General features: G+C 35.7%; 1 protein-coding gene across 39 annotated transcripts in view; it reads right to left on the bottom strand.

The window, feature by feature from the left end:
• PPFIBP2 (PPFIB scaffold protein 2) overlaps positions 1–14,414 on the bottom strand; it is a 133,830-nt gene that overhangs the window by 44,816 nt on the left and 74,600 nt on the right. For 27 of the 39 annotated variants that reach the window (XM_087878444.1, XM_034417140.3, XM_087878411.1 and 24 more), the window contains one exon: positions 7,101–7,232. In XM_087878444.1, the coding sequence (XP_087734570.1) occupies positions 7,101–7,232 (132 nt within the window). Of the gene's footprint in view, positions 1–105; positions 289–7,100; positions 7,233–14,414 lie in introns of all 39 variants that reach the window. The other 12 variants (XM_087878352.1, XM_087878366.1, XM_087878371.1 and 9 more) reach the window with 1 other exon arrangement.

Below are 14,414 nucleotides of genomic sequence, written 5' to 3'. Positions count from 1 at the left end.
CCAAGTGGTCACAGCAAACTCTGATTAGTAATATTTAGTTTATTCCTCCAAAAAAAAAAAAAAAAGGAAAATGTATAGATTCAGGCTAACATTTGACCTTCATACTTCACACTGAAAGCAATTCTCCTGTGAAGGGAACTCTGTCACCCATTCAGTGCTGTTTTGAGAACCAACTGCCTCCACACTTGGTTTCCTACTGTGTGATTTTCTTTCCTGGATTTGATTATTAATCTCCAGTTGCAGTTTACACATCTGTTCTTGCAGGTCACTGATCAGGTTGACTACTGACTAAATAAGAAAGACAGAAAATGACATCTAGAGACAACATGAAATGAAGCCAAGAGCATACTTTGGGGAGGGGGGGGGATGAGATATAACAATAGGCATTAAGGTGTCCTCGTTTGTCAAATAGTGAAAAAGCATAGGGATCATTCCACAGAACAGATCCTATTAATGCTTAAAACAACTACTTAAACTATTCCTTCTTAATCTTAAGAAGCTCAGTTGACAAGTAACATCGTAAGAGATAAAAAAATAATGCATTGGGAAGACTCAAAAGGCCTTTGGCTTGATAAATGCTTCTAGCTCATTAAGAATGTGTATCTGTGACTGATTTCCTCAACATCTGGCAGTGATCATATCAAACCAGTGCTTTTTCTGCTATATTGTAAAAGGAAGGAACCCTCTCTGAAAAACGTACATTTCTTAAAAGAATATAAAAAATGAACAGTAAAAAGAAATGGTGCTACTTATTAAGGCTAGGCAATTCTTTAGATTTATCTAGAAAAACATGCCTCCAAAAATTTGGAAAGGGAACTTCACACCTATCTGTAATTCATTAAAGCATTTCTGTTTCTTTCTTTCTTTTTTTTCAGAGTCACACAACTACAGCAAAAAGCATTCCATTGCAGCTTTGTGATCCTGAAAACAGAAGTGGCTACTTTAATGAGTTGCAGATAAATACGACGTTTGTGCTATGTTTTGAAGCTCTTCCAAAAAGTAAGTGAAGCACCGGACAGTCCTAATCGTATATTTAAAAATGTATCAAAGGCCTCATAAATCACAAGCTTTCATAAAATATTCCTAGGAATTTGGCTATCGTGGAATCTTATTAAATAGCAACAAATCCTTTTGTTGTTTTCATGGCAACAATACAGAGATATGTTATTACTGGCTTCTTCTGAGATAGTGTTTGGTTCTCCAGTCTAGCCTACAGACTGGGATTTCCCATTCAAATACTTAACCAGCTTTGACTCTGCTTATTCAAAGCCAACTCAGAACAATCAGGTATTGCCACTGTTCTGAAAGAATCTTGATAGTTCTTAACAATCAATTATAAATGCAAGTATTCTTGTGTTGATATCCATCAGGATCCACCAATATTTTTCTTTTTAATACCTAGTAGATTTTGTTCAAGAATAATAAAGAATATCTTACAAACACCTAAAGTTCTTTTTAAATCACAAAGATTAAGCGACAAAGACATTGAAAACATCCTCTAAAAGAAGAACAGATGAAAATAATATCTCAAAATATAAAGCTGCTTCCCAAATGAAAATAGACATAGATAGCCTTTGCAGAGAACTCTTTGCAGAGTTCATGGAGCCAAGATAGATGAGAAAGTTTGGGTACAGTTGCATCAGGTTTAGCATTCCATATCCTCAGTTTATGCTTTAAGATTATGATACATATAAATACACACCACAGAAGCACCGTTAAACTGTCTATCAACATTGTATTTCATTTTTATATTTGATGAGTGTCAGCTCTTCTATTTTCACGTAAAAGATAATTTTAAATTGTAAAACACTAATGCAGCATAGAATAGTAAAATCTAACTTTATGCTGAAGTAAATTGTTGCTTCTGAGTGGCTCTGTGATTATATATAAGTTCACCACCTTAATTTATTTTTTAAAAATAACAAAGGCAGGATCTAAATAAATATATCAGTATGCATAGACCAACTTTGTATCCCTATAAAAATTGCATCTTCAAATCATATAAGAAAATCAATTCTAGGCAAGGTGTTCAAGAATGAAAATGACAAAAGTCTCAAAATCCATGTTCTCAATACTTTTTCTTACAGTATCAGCTGAAAATATTTTCAATTGGAGAATCCTTAAGTTTTGAGTAGACATTCTGAAGGTATAATTTTGGAGAGAAAACCCTCTCACTATGCCAAAATTAAACTGCCATTGCAGATGGACAGAGAAATACAGGTAATCTTTGACTTACAACTACAGCTGAGAGCAGAATTTCATTTGCTAAGCAAGCCGGTTTAGGGAATTATGCTCGATTTTATGACTTTTATTGCCACAGTTGTTAAGCAAACCTCTGCAATTGTTAAGTGAATCACATGGTTGTTAAGCAAATCCAGCTTCCCCATTGGCTTTGCTTGTCGGAATCTGGCTGGGAGGGTTACAAATGGCAACCAAATGACCTTGGGATACTGCAACTCTTGTAAATACATGCCGGTTGTCAAGTACCCGAATTATGATCATGTGACTATGGGGATGCTGTGAGGGTCATATAAGCAAGGACAGTTCACTTTTTTCAATGCCATTGTAAGGCTTGAATCATTGTTAAACTGATGGTTGTTAAGTTAAGGACTACCTGTATCAGGGGTGGGTTCCACTTACTTTTACTACTGGTTCGCAACGGGAGCATGCGCACATGTGCAGATCGTCAGTGATGACGTCGGGGTGGATGGGCAGAGCTTCCTGCCGCCATTACTACTGGTTCGCAAGAACCGGACCGAACCGGAAGCAACCCACCACTGACCTGTATATATTCTGCAACGGGCATTCATTTTCAAACTCGAAGAGATGGAATTCTGACAGGTTCCTTTCACTTAGCTGAAAGTATATGCTAAACTCTTCCCTGCTTCTATCTCTCAGTCAGGGTGACCCACAGTCTTCACCACCCAATTCTTGTGTCAGAATTAAGTACAAAAATTACAGCTTTGTTTTTCATGACATTTTGTTGCCATAGGAACCATTTCACAGAGTCTATAGAGCCACATGATTCTGCTACTCTTCTTTCAATCTGTTTTTCTTTATTCCCCTGTCTGGGGGGGGGGGGACACTATTACATTGGTTTCATCTGGTTTCTACTACCTATGTCACTTCTTTTCAGAATTAAAATGGGAAACAGATTCAAGTTGAGTGGGAAAGAAAGAAAAGAGATGTCTCTGATTTAAGCCAATCTGTTATTTCTCCACAGAGCACTGTTTTCTGTGTGTGTCTTGACTGAAACAATAGAGATAAATCAAGGGAGATAAACCCAATTTCATGTGTGCAGCAGAAATATTTATTTATTTTATTCAACTTGGGTGCTGTCCAGCTCCAATCAATTTGGGGTGGCTCACAACTATAAAATAATACAAAGAGAATACAAAAGAATACGAAGAGCAACAAATTAGCCAGCTCTTTAAAGGCTTTCCAGAATGAAATAAGGATGGGCGTTATATAGATTTTGGGGTGGGGGGGACTTTATTCCAGAGGACAACACTGCTATACAAAAGGCATGCTTCCAAGACCCACAAAGATGACAACGTTCAGTGGAGGGGATCTACAACTTACCTATTGTGCCAGATCACTGGACAAGCTGAAATAATGAAAGACAGGAGGCCCCGTGGATAGGAGGCCTCATTTTTCCTCAAGAAAAAAACCAGAAAGCTTCTTGACATGCAAGCTTCTTGACAGTTTCCTCACTGACTTTGCTTGTGGGAAGTCAGCAAATGGCGGTCACATAACAATGGGATACTGCAACCATCATAAGTATGAGCTGGCTGCCAAGTGCCTGGATCACACTTGTGTGATTATGGGGTTCTGCAATGGCTGGAACTTTGAAGATCAGTTGTAAGTACCACTTGTTCAGTGTCCTCACAACATCGAATGGTTATTGAATGAGTGATCATTAACTGAGGACTACCTATAGATGAGTACAGAGCTGGTACAACAGTTGTACTCAACAAATACATACCAATGGGTCTACACCAACCAGTAGGAAGGTGATGAGTAATGTATTAGTTCAACATATTAATAAATTACTTGTATGAAGGGTTAGAGAATGTGATCAAATCTGAACGTAACACAAGGTGTTCTGGGGTGGCTGGAAAATACTTGGCTATTTGGCTAATGCCAAAATTCAATAATATCTTGACAAGCTAAAAGCAGAAAGTAGAAAGAAGTATCAATTCCAATAGGGATAAAAGCAAAGTCTTACATTTTGTTAGATAAAATAAAGGCATAAGTGTAAGAGCCAGGTTGGTCTAGTTGCAAAGGCACCAGGCTAGAAATCAGAAAACTCTGAGTTCTAGTCTTGCTTTAGGCATGAAAATCAGCTGGGTGATTTTGGGCCAGTCACTCTCTCTCAGCCCAACTTATCTCACAGAATAGTTGTTGTGGAGAATATAGAAGGAGGAACGAACATTGGATATGTTCACCACATTGATTTATTTATAAAAATAATAAAGATGAGATTTTAAAAAATCTTTTAAAATGTTGGGAGAATCATACTGGACAGCAATAATGTGAAAAAGATCTAGGTATTTTAGTGGATTATGAACTGAATATAAGCCAATCAAGTTATGCAATTGCAAAAAAACAAAAACAAAAACAAAAACGAACAAATGCAATCCTAAACTGCATCAACTGAAGTAAAGTGTCAGGTTTAAAAGAAGTTATTTCTCCTCTCTATTCTTCACTGGTCAAACCACACATAGAATTCTGCATACAGTTCTGAGAACTGTAGTTTAGGAAGTAGATTTGCAAACTGGAGTATGTCTAGAACAGAAAGTTCAAGATGGTAAGGAACCTTGATAGGAATACTTATAAAAAGACATTGGGTATGTTCAGCATGGAGGACAGAAGACTTCAGGGAGACATTATAGCTGTCTGAGTATCTGAAGGGGTATCATGTAGAAAAGGGGCAGACTGTCTCAGAGTTATTCCAGGACAAGAAAGAGGTTTTAATTACATAAAAGTAATTTTGGTAGGAGTAAGTTTTAAACTGTAAAATCTGTTCAACACTGCAACACATTACCCTAGGGATTGGTGGATTTTCGCTAAATATGTTTACACTGAGCGGTCATCTCTGAGATGTAGTACTGGCCAGAAACTAGATAATCTCCTTTCTAATCCTTCCATTGTATTCAATTTCATTGTACACATACTGTGCATTGACAATAAAGGTTATTTGATTTGTATGGTTTGATGGTTTCTCAATGCATACCTTGGCACTATTTTGGGAACAACTACTCTTAGTAGTTATAAGTGTATTTCACCAAGCCCCTAGTATTCCATCAGGTCAACTTTTAAAAAGGAAGACAACGACTTACAGAAAATAAATATTTTTAAAGGAACATGTTTTTAAACAGGAATTTAAATTATTTGTTTAAGTTATGTTTAAAGTTCTTAAGCAAAAGAAAAGAAAAGAAAAGATTTTTACCAGTTTGAAACTGTTGCTTACTGTAAATAAGTATGAAAAAGATGGGATGCCCCTACATATCATAAGTATTTGTTTATTTAATTCAACTGAGGTACCACTTGATTCCAGCTCTGGACAGCTCACAATGTATTACCATAAAAATCCAATACATACCAAAACAAAATGGGATGGAGATACACACATACACACTAAGCGGCAGTTTGTAGATCATGTGATCTATAATCTATAATTAGCTTAGTGACATTTAAGATTAAGGATGAAACAGCATCAGTTGTTTCTCTTAGTACTCTTTCCAAGTACCTTTGCAAAACAATACAAGGGATAAATGTACGCAGGTGATGTATTCTGCCTGTACAGCCTCAGCAAAGAGATACAAAATTATGCTCAAACGTGTTATACTTCTCTAACCACTTTGAAATTGAGTTTTTCAGATAGCAATACATCTGCATGTTGCTGAGTATAACACTGATAGAAGAAGGTGCACACTATATAAGATAGAAACCAAACTGGAAAGTTTTCTAACTGAACTGTAGAACTGATTACACAAGTATGAATTTAATCTAGATCTAATCCTTTGATACTGATTATGTAATTGATAATATAATGGACGAAGCATTGAAGCATGACAGGAATAATAGGAGTAAAGGAATGCTTATGAAATGATTTGCTTTCCATAAAGGACTGGATCTTAGGAAAAGATTTATTTTTATTTTAAAACTATATCAGGAGTATAAAATACACAACTTTTAGAACACGTATAACTACCGGTAGATGGGAGCAGTGGTGGGTTGCCCCCAGTTCGGACTGGTTCGCAAGAACCGGTAGTAAAACCAGTCGGAGGCCCCGCCTACCACCCCAGATATCATCATCAGCGATGTGCAGAAGCTGCTTCTGCGCATGCGCAGAAGGGATGCGCGATCTCATTGCAAACCGGGAGTAAAGGTAAGTAGAACCCACCCCTGGATGGGAGGTTTAGTATAACTCTAACTATCACATCAGAGTAGATGGGCCCAAGAATTTGGACTTCCTGTTTTGCAAGGCTTGCTGTATCTATTTAATCTCCTAATCACCCACCCCAGAAGAGACAAAAATAGCTTGGGAGCCATTTACTTTGGCAGCCTGTCCCTTCCACTTGTTTTTCTGTTAAAAAAGGAAAATCTGCATGTTTTCTCTTCAGCAGAATTTCACCATTTTTGCATCCTCTACTGGTAAAGGAAAAAAAAAATGCAACAGGAGGAAAAGGAGAGAGTTCAATGCTGTTATTACAAAAACCCTTCTTGAGGGAAAAGAGCAGTTCAAGAATGTGAAAAATAAATAAAACAAAATGCTAAAATAAAACCCCCCACATAAAATAAAGTTAAGAAAAAAAATTTACACACTCGGTTAACTTTGACATAAATCTATCTTCCAGATCTCGAATTTGGTTTAGAAGAAGGAAGATGAAAGACAGCTTAAAAAAATGTAGAGAATATTATCATCCTCTCTCTTTCTTTCTCTCTCTCTCTGCTGGAAATTTTTGTCTTTACAAACATTTTCTTGCCCCAGCATAGGAATATGGCAGCAGTCAGCTTTAATAATGTAGAAAGCAACCTGTGCAGAGTTCTGATCATAGCTTCAGGAACTGAAAAAATAAACAAACCAGGCTTACCTCTGCTTTGTTCTGCTTCTCTTCATATTCGCTTTGTTCCTTCTCCATTCCAACCAGCTTGATTTTCAGATCTGAAACTTCTGCCATTAAATCCAATTTCTGAGTTTCTAGCAGCGTCCGACTTAACAGTTCCTGCAAAAAAGAGAAGATGACTTTTCCTGTTATTCTATTCTAAAATAACAGAAATTGTCTTTTACTGATCCCTTTCTGATTTTAACAATGAATATGCATCATCTACATTATTATTATTATTATTATTATTATTATTATTATTATTATTATTATTATTATTATTATTATTATTATTATTATTATTATTATTATTATTATGGTTTGTCGCACAGTCAGATGTTTAGACTGGATCTGGCATTTTTTTCTACCCAGCAAGTCATTCCCAAGAACCTAGGATAGAAATGTTTGATGGTGTTTAAAGCTACCATTGCAGGATATAAATTATTCCAAGTAAAGCTGTCTTTTGCAATTGACTGACGGTGGCTTTGTCAGTGCTGATGGTGTTCAAGTGATGCTCCAGATGTTTTAGAATTGTACCCAGGGTGCCTATTATTATTGGTATTGTCTTTGCTTTCTTTTGCCACAATCATTCTGACTCCTATTTGCAGCTACTTGTATTTTGTTATTTATTATTACTATTACTACTACTACAGTAATTACTTAATTATCCAAGAGCTTTAGCATTTTGTATATGGTTTTCTTAAACATGTTTTGAATTATGGAAGCAGTCAAATAAACATGTACCACAACTAAGTAAAATAACCCATAGCTTTTAGAACAGAATAAAAACATTAAAAATAAAGGTTTATTCTCAGAATACAGAACAAAATTGTTTTATGCTTTTAGGTTTAGAAAATTATATATGGGAGACTGGGCTTTTAAGCAGGAAATAGCAACTGGGGAAAATGTTTGCCCCTTTCCCCTCTTTCTTCCCACGAAGCTGACTAGGGCATATTTCAAAAATACAAAGGAATTCTGCGGCTAACGGAGGGAGAGCATGCATTCTAACTGAGAGAGCTTGTAGTGATAGTTAAAGTAAAACTCTCCAGAAAGATCCACTGAAATCTATAAACTATGCCCACTCTACAAATTAATCCTGGGATTTTTTTTTTTTTTTTTTTTTGAGTGGGATTGTTCTAGTTTAAAACTCGCACAAATTGCTGGGTGGAACAATCTTAAAAAGAACCAGAAGATAAATGAGCTTTAAGGATTTCAGAAAGTCACATGACAGTATATGGAGATACTATTTCTAACAATGTCATGTCACATTTTTCTCACAGCTAGATCTCTGACCCCATCTTTTCTGGAAGCTGGAAAAATGTGCATTAGTATCAGCAAGGGAGCACAAAATATACACTAAAAAAACTCTTTGCAAATAATGTGGCATTAAAATCAAATCATTTGAACAATTTTATCCCCAGGCGCCGTAGAACACAGAACAAGAAATAATGGGTTAAATTATAAGGATTTTTTTTTTTCAGTTGGAGGTCAGAGAAAATGTCCTAACTTCACCAGTTGTTCAAAAATAAAACAGTGGTGGATTCTCCTTCATTGAAAGTGCTTAAATAGAAATGGTCACATGTCAGTAATACTACAGTGGAAGGTTTCTGCCCTGGGCAGAGGTTTGGAGCACATGATCTCCAAGGACTTCTTCAACCTTTACATTCCATGAGTAAATGATTGCTAGCACTGGAACTAAAATTTGTCCTAAAAAAAAAAGAGGCCTAATAGTGAACACTTCAACTAAATGCAGCACAAGTAATTTCTGTCTTACGTTACAGTTAATAAACAACTTTTTTTTTGCATGAAGGTAATACCTATTAAAAAAGAAGGAAACAGCTGGAGTAATTGAAGTCATGCAGAGCACTAAAGATAGTAGCGATAGACAAAGTTGTTGATTCCACTCCTTCAAATGGTCTGGTAGACTAAGTAAATATCACATTTTTGGAAACAAGTAATGATAGTTTTAACTGTCAAGAAAGAGACAATTATCGCAGGATTATCTTAGAGTCAATTGTGGGCAAGTTATTTGCAAAAGTAATTCAATAAAGGCTTCAAGAAGGTTGAAAACAACTATCCAAGAATAACAGAACATTTTCTTGCCTGAAAGAAGATGCTGTGACCAAAATCCAATGTCAGTTGTTCACGAAACACATCAGTATACAGACTTATTCTTGTATTTTACTGATTTTGCAGGAGCATTTGACAGTTTCCATTGGCAATGGTATGAATGGTGCTAGTCCAGAAGGTGTTCCTGCTAAACTATATGCCCCTTGCTTCACATATACAGTGTAAAAAGGATGACACAGTTCCTATTAATGACAAAATGTCCAAAGGCTTCCCTGTATATATTGGTGAAAGCAAGACGGGGTTGCTCTCTTTTGGGATTCAACACTATGATCAATGCAGTAAAGTGGTAGTCTGCTGTTTGGGATGGTTTCATATTTGGACAAGATGACTTCATCACACATCAAATGTTATTTTTGCAGACAATGAAAGATATGCCTATGAAATCATGCTTGATATAAAAACTCCTGCTTATCTCTATCAATATTGACAAGACCAAGGTATTCACAACCAATGAATCCCAGACAACCACACACTTTGATGAAGCTCACTTGAGCAATTTACATACTTTGGCCGATTTAGCCAAGAATATAAAATAGTTGCCACAGACAATGTCAGCCATCAAGTTAGCCAGGCTGTTTAGCTTTCAGAAAGGTGTTTCTAGAGAAAAAGCAGCATAAGGATTGCTGCTGAAATATACAGTTATCAGTAATCAATTATCAATGCACAAGATCTTGGATCTTGCTTCAAATTGATTAAAGTTTTCTAAAAGTTCTGCCTGAGCCAAATAGTATGGATTTTAATCTATGCAAAAATACAAAATGAAACAATTAAAGAATGGTTCTGCAACCAATTTATGCTAGCTGATAAAATTCAGAAATGTAACTACTGCATGGCTCCTGCCAACTTTCTCATCAACGTCTCAAGAAATCACACCCGGGGATTGGAAAGTAAAAAGATGAGCACCAAAAAACAAAAACAAAAAACCACTAGCTGAAACATATGGAAGAAGTCCCAGGAAACAGGACCACAACAAAACAATAACAAAACAAAAACTGGAGGAATATACTATGTGACATCAGCAAACCCATAGTATCTACTGATTACTGTAGATGATTACTAGATATAAACCGAGGATTTTTAACATGAAGATCAGATAATAAATGCAAACAGACATCTGAAAGGCATGCAGCAAAATGTCACAGAAATAGACATGAGGTTTTTGAACACCACATTTGAGAAAGTTATTGTTCAAGAAATAATATGGAGGCAGTTTCCCCTGGTACTATATTATATATAAATACTTCACATTTTAGCTGAACGTATGAATGTGCATATGATATACAGATCATATCAGAATATTTCTACTGTCCCTATACCTCTATGAACTGCAATTACATCCTCTCAAGGTTTGTTTTATATTTTTATTTAATCCAGGTTATATTTCAGTGAGGCCATCTTAAATGTTAACCAGATGACACTTGTGGCTCAGAAAATATACTGAACTGAAAATTATTTGAAGTGGAGCTTAAAGAAATCACCATGGTACAGTTGTTAACATGTGGAAGTAATTACTTCTATTTTCAAACAGATGCTTACGTTGACCAATTTGCTAGTGGAATATGGCCCACTTTGCTATGTGGAAATTACAGAGTATTCCAGCGGTATGATGCAATTGGAAGGCAGCTTAAATAAATATGGAGATGTAAAAAGTAAAAGTACAGAGTTGTAGCTTTTGAAGTGAAAATACAATATATACTATCTGAACTCTATAGAAACGCCAATATGAATGGCAAAGTCAGAGTAGAGCTATAGTAAATAATATATTATTTACAGCATTATGTTTCCATACTATTGCTTTATTTATATTAATATACATATATTTATTATAAATTAAAACAACTTCTAAGAAAAAAAATGGTTTCATAAAAAAACAATCTAAGTGGCACAATTGGAAAAGTTATATTTCTCAAACATAATTTTATAAATTAGCACTGAATATTATCTTTAAGTTAAGATTGATTTTTAAACTATTTAAAATTAAAATGTTATTTTAATAAATAAAAATTTAAATTTAAAAACTATTTAAACTATTTAAAATAATCTTCCATGAGATTATTTGTGTTTTATATGATTTACAAGTGTTTGTTTTCAAAAATTCATGTGAAATACATTGAATAAATATGTAAATACTACAGAACAGTAGTAATAATATGGTATATTAAATAGTATAGGAAGTATAGAATAGCAGCACAGATTCATAGTGCGACTGTAAGTTCTAAAACAGCATATTGTTTTTGAAATGTTTAGTTTATTTAAAATAACAAAATCTGGAAAATGCAGTTTGAAATGCAGCAAAATCCCCAACTATCAGGTTTTAAAAATTTAGAAGACAGAAACAAAGCAGAAAATCTTTTACTGCAATGGAGCAGTCGAAAACAATATATATGCTTTATTAAAATATATATTGTTGAAAGTACAAACTATTCTGTTCTATCTCTTCAAGAAAGAAGTTTGAAAAGAAGAATCCTACCTGTTTTGCAAAATTCAGCAAGTATCACCATTGTATGAAGGCTGCACTTTACAAGAACTGTGTGTCAGCTCAGATGTAGTAGGGATGGGATACTCATTTAATTCAAATGCAGCTAAGAACCTGACTGTGTTATTACTACACAGTAACAGACATTGGCCTGCAGCCTTCCTCTTCACTGTTTAAAACATTGCAAATCTAAGGAAAAGGAGAAAGCCCAAATTTTCCAGACCAAACCGTTTCAACACATAGACTTATGCATTTATATTCAACACTAATTTTAGATGTAATTCAAAAAAGCTTAAACAGAAACATTTTTCAGGGGTAAAGGGGAGCTTTACAAGACTAAAAACCTCCTGCGGCATTTTAGCAATTACGACTGCCATTATAGTATCTGTATAGCATCAACAACTAATGCCTTTTTTTGTCATGTCTTTTTGAGATCTGAAAACTGAAAACGAGGGGAGAGGGGCGATCTTGTTGTCATGTCAGTAAAAACGGCCGGCCGGCCGGCCTTTGTGACACAACCCAGCTGAGCTTGGCTAGACTTGTATGAGAGATAATCAGGAAGCTCAGGGCTAAAGGCCAGACTGGGAAACTGAAAAATGTCCTGGAAAAAGGAAATAGTTTAGGAATAAAATGGCAGCTTCAGAGGTTTCCAAGCAAAGCTGAGAAACGGGGCATATGTCCCTTGAAGAATGTACATGATAGAAAATAGCAAAGCTGTGCAGTGCAACACGTAAGTCTAAGGAATGCGTGCTAGAGCTGCATAAGACATAAATAAGAATGGGGTCAAGTGGGGCTACGCTTTATCCCAGACATCAGTTCCAGCTGTACACCATGGATCTTCCTGAAAATAATATATGTTCCTGTAAATGTTTGGCTGTTGATCATGTTGTCAGAAAATTCACATTGGGGCAAAAGACAAAGACAAATATAAGACATCCACAACAGGGGTTGGTTCTAAAATTTTTTACTACCGGTTCTGTGGGCATGGCTTATTTTGTGGGCATGGCTTGGTGGGGGGGGGGTAATCTGACTGGGTTGGCGTGGCCAACTTTTTCTTTTTTTACTTTTAAAACCATTTTTTCTACAACCTTAAGAAGTTGCAGAAAAAAATGCTTTTAAAAGCCTCTGACGATCAGGCAACTCAGCTGGGATCGCCAGAGGCTTTTAAAGGCATTTTTTCCCCTACAACCTCTTCGGCCGAAGAGGTTGCAGAAAAAAATACTTTTAAAAACCTCTGATGATCCCAGCTGAGCCACGCAATCATCAGAGGCTTTTTAAAAAAAAACTTTTAAAAGCATTTTTTCGGCCAAAGAGTTTGTAGAAAAAAATGCTTTTAAAAGTAAAAAAAAAAAGCCTCTGATGAGGTGGGCAGGGTAAGCAAACGGCAACCAGGCCGGGAATCGGTTTGGGGGCGTGGCCAGCCAATGTTATTACCGGTTCTCCAAACTACTACAAATTTTTACTACCGGTTCTTGCGAACCAGTGCAAACCAGGAGCAACCCACCACTGATCCACAACATTCACTGTAAGGACTGCAGTGGGCAGAAGACTCGCAGAGTCCATCCATGAATACCAACTAGCAGACAGACAACATGATGAAAACTCCTTAATCACACAACTCATGGACAGATTCAACCATAGTTTCAACTGGGGAACTGAGCATCCAGGGCCAAACTAAAAATGGAAGGGGATTCCTCGAAGCCTGGCATTTAGACAAGTCAGCCATCAATAAACACCGAGAAATAAGCCATTTTTACACTCCCTTCAAAAGAGACCAAAAAAAAAGCTATCTATTGATGATAAGTATTAATATGTCCTAGAAACAGTGTTGATGAACCCAAAATGAACTTTGACCTGTTAAATTTTAAAAGCGCTGTGGAATACAAAGATTAACAGTAAGAGGATGTGAGAGGATTGATTTTTCCCCCCAACTAGAAGATGAAGTAAGATCTTCTAAGGAGGCCTCCTTTGGGTTCTTTGACAAAAATAATGGCATCCAATGAATGGAACATCCTCTTCAGAGAGGCTCATCATTAACATCCTTTTGGTGGCAGGTGAAGATATTTTTATTTTCCCAGCCTTTTAAAATTGTATTATAATTCATATTGTTTTAGATGTTTGACAACCATCAGTTTGTAGGGGGTCTTTATTTAGTATTTGATTTGACTGGATTGGATATATTTTAATTGTGCTTTATTATATACCACCCTGAGAGCTTTTGGTAGTTTAATCAATTGGTAGTATATATTTATTTATTTAAATAAATATATACATAAATAGTCAAAGGTTAGTGCTATGAAATCACTGTTTTTTTCTATATGATTCCTGATTGGCTGTGTTCACCAGGCCTGGTCTGATCTGTTCAAAATATAAAAACATATCCTTTTTTACTTGGAATATTTATAGTGGAGAGGTAAAGGGAAAAAAGAAAATGGAATTTATAAATAGATTGGTTAATAATACATAGATTTCAACCCAGAAGCAGCACATTTCATACTGAAAAGAGACAGCAGTGAACATTTAGCAGCTTTAATTTACAAATAATTTCTACTTCCTTCCTGCATTATAGAGAAATTCCTAAGTTACCACAGAGAAATTCTTAATTTACCAGAAAGACTGGAAAGAGGTGACTGGAGTCAACATTAAAGGAACATCACTGAAAACAAATGTTTGCTAGTTTACAGTGCATGAAAATA

Source organism: Pantherophis guttatus, chromosome 1 (genome assembly GCF_059756535.1).
Source record: "Pantherophis guttatus breed Tessera chromosome 1, ASM5975653v1, whole genome shotgun sequence".
NCBI lineage: Eukaryota > Metazoa > Chordata > Lepidosauria > Squamata > Colubridae > Pantherophis > Pantherophis guttatus.
Note: the sequence above shows the minus strand (reverse complement) of the source record. Positions and strands in the feature narration are given on the sequence as shown.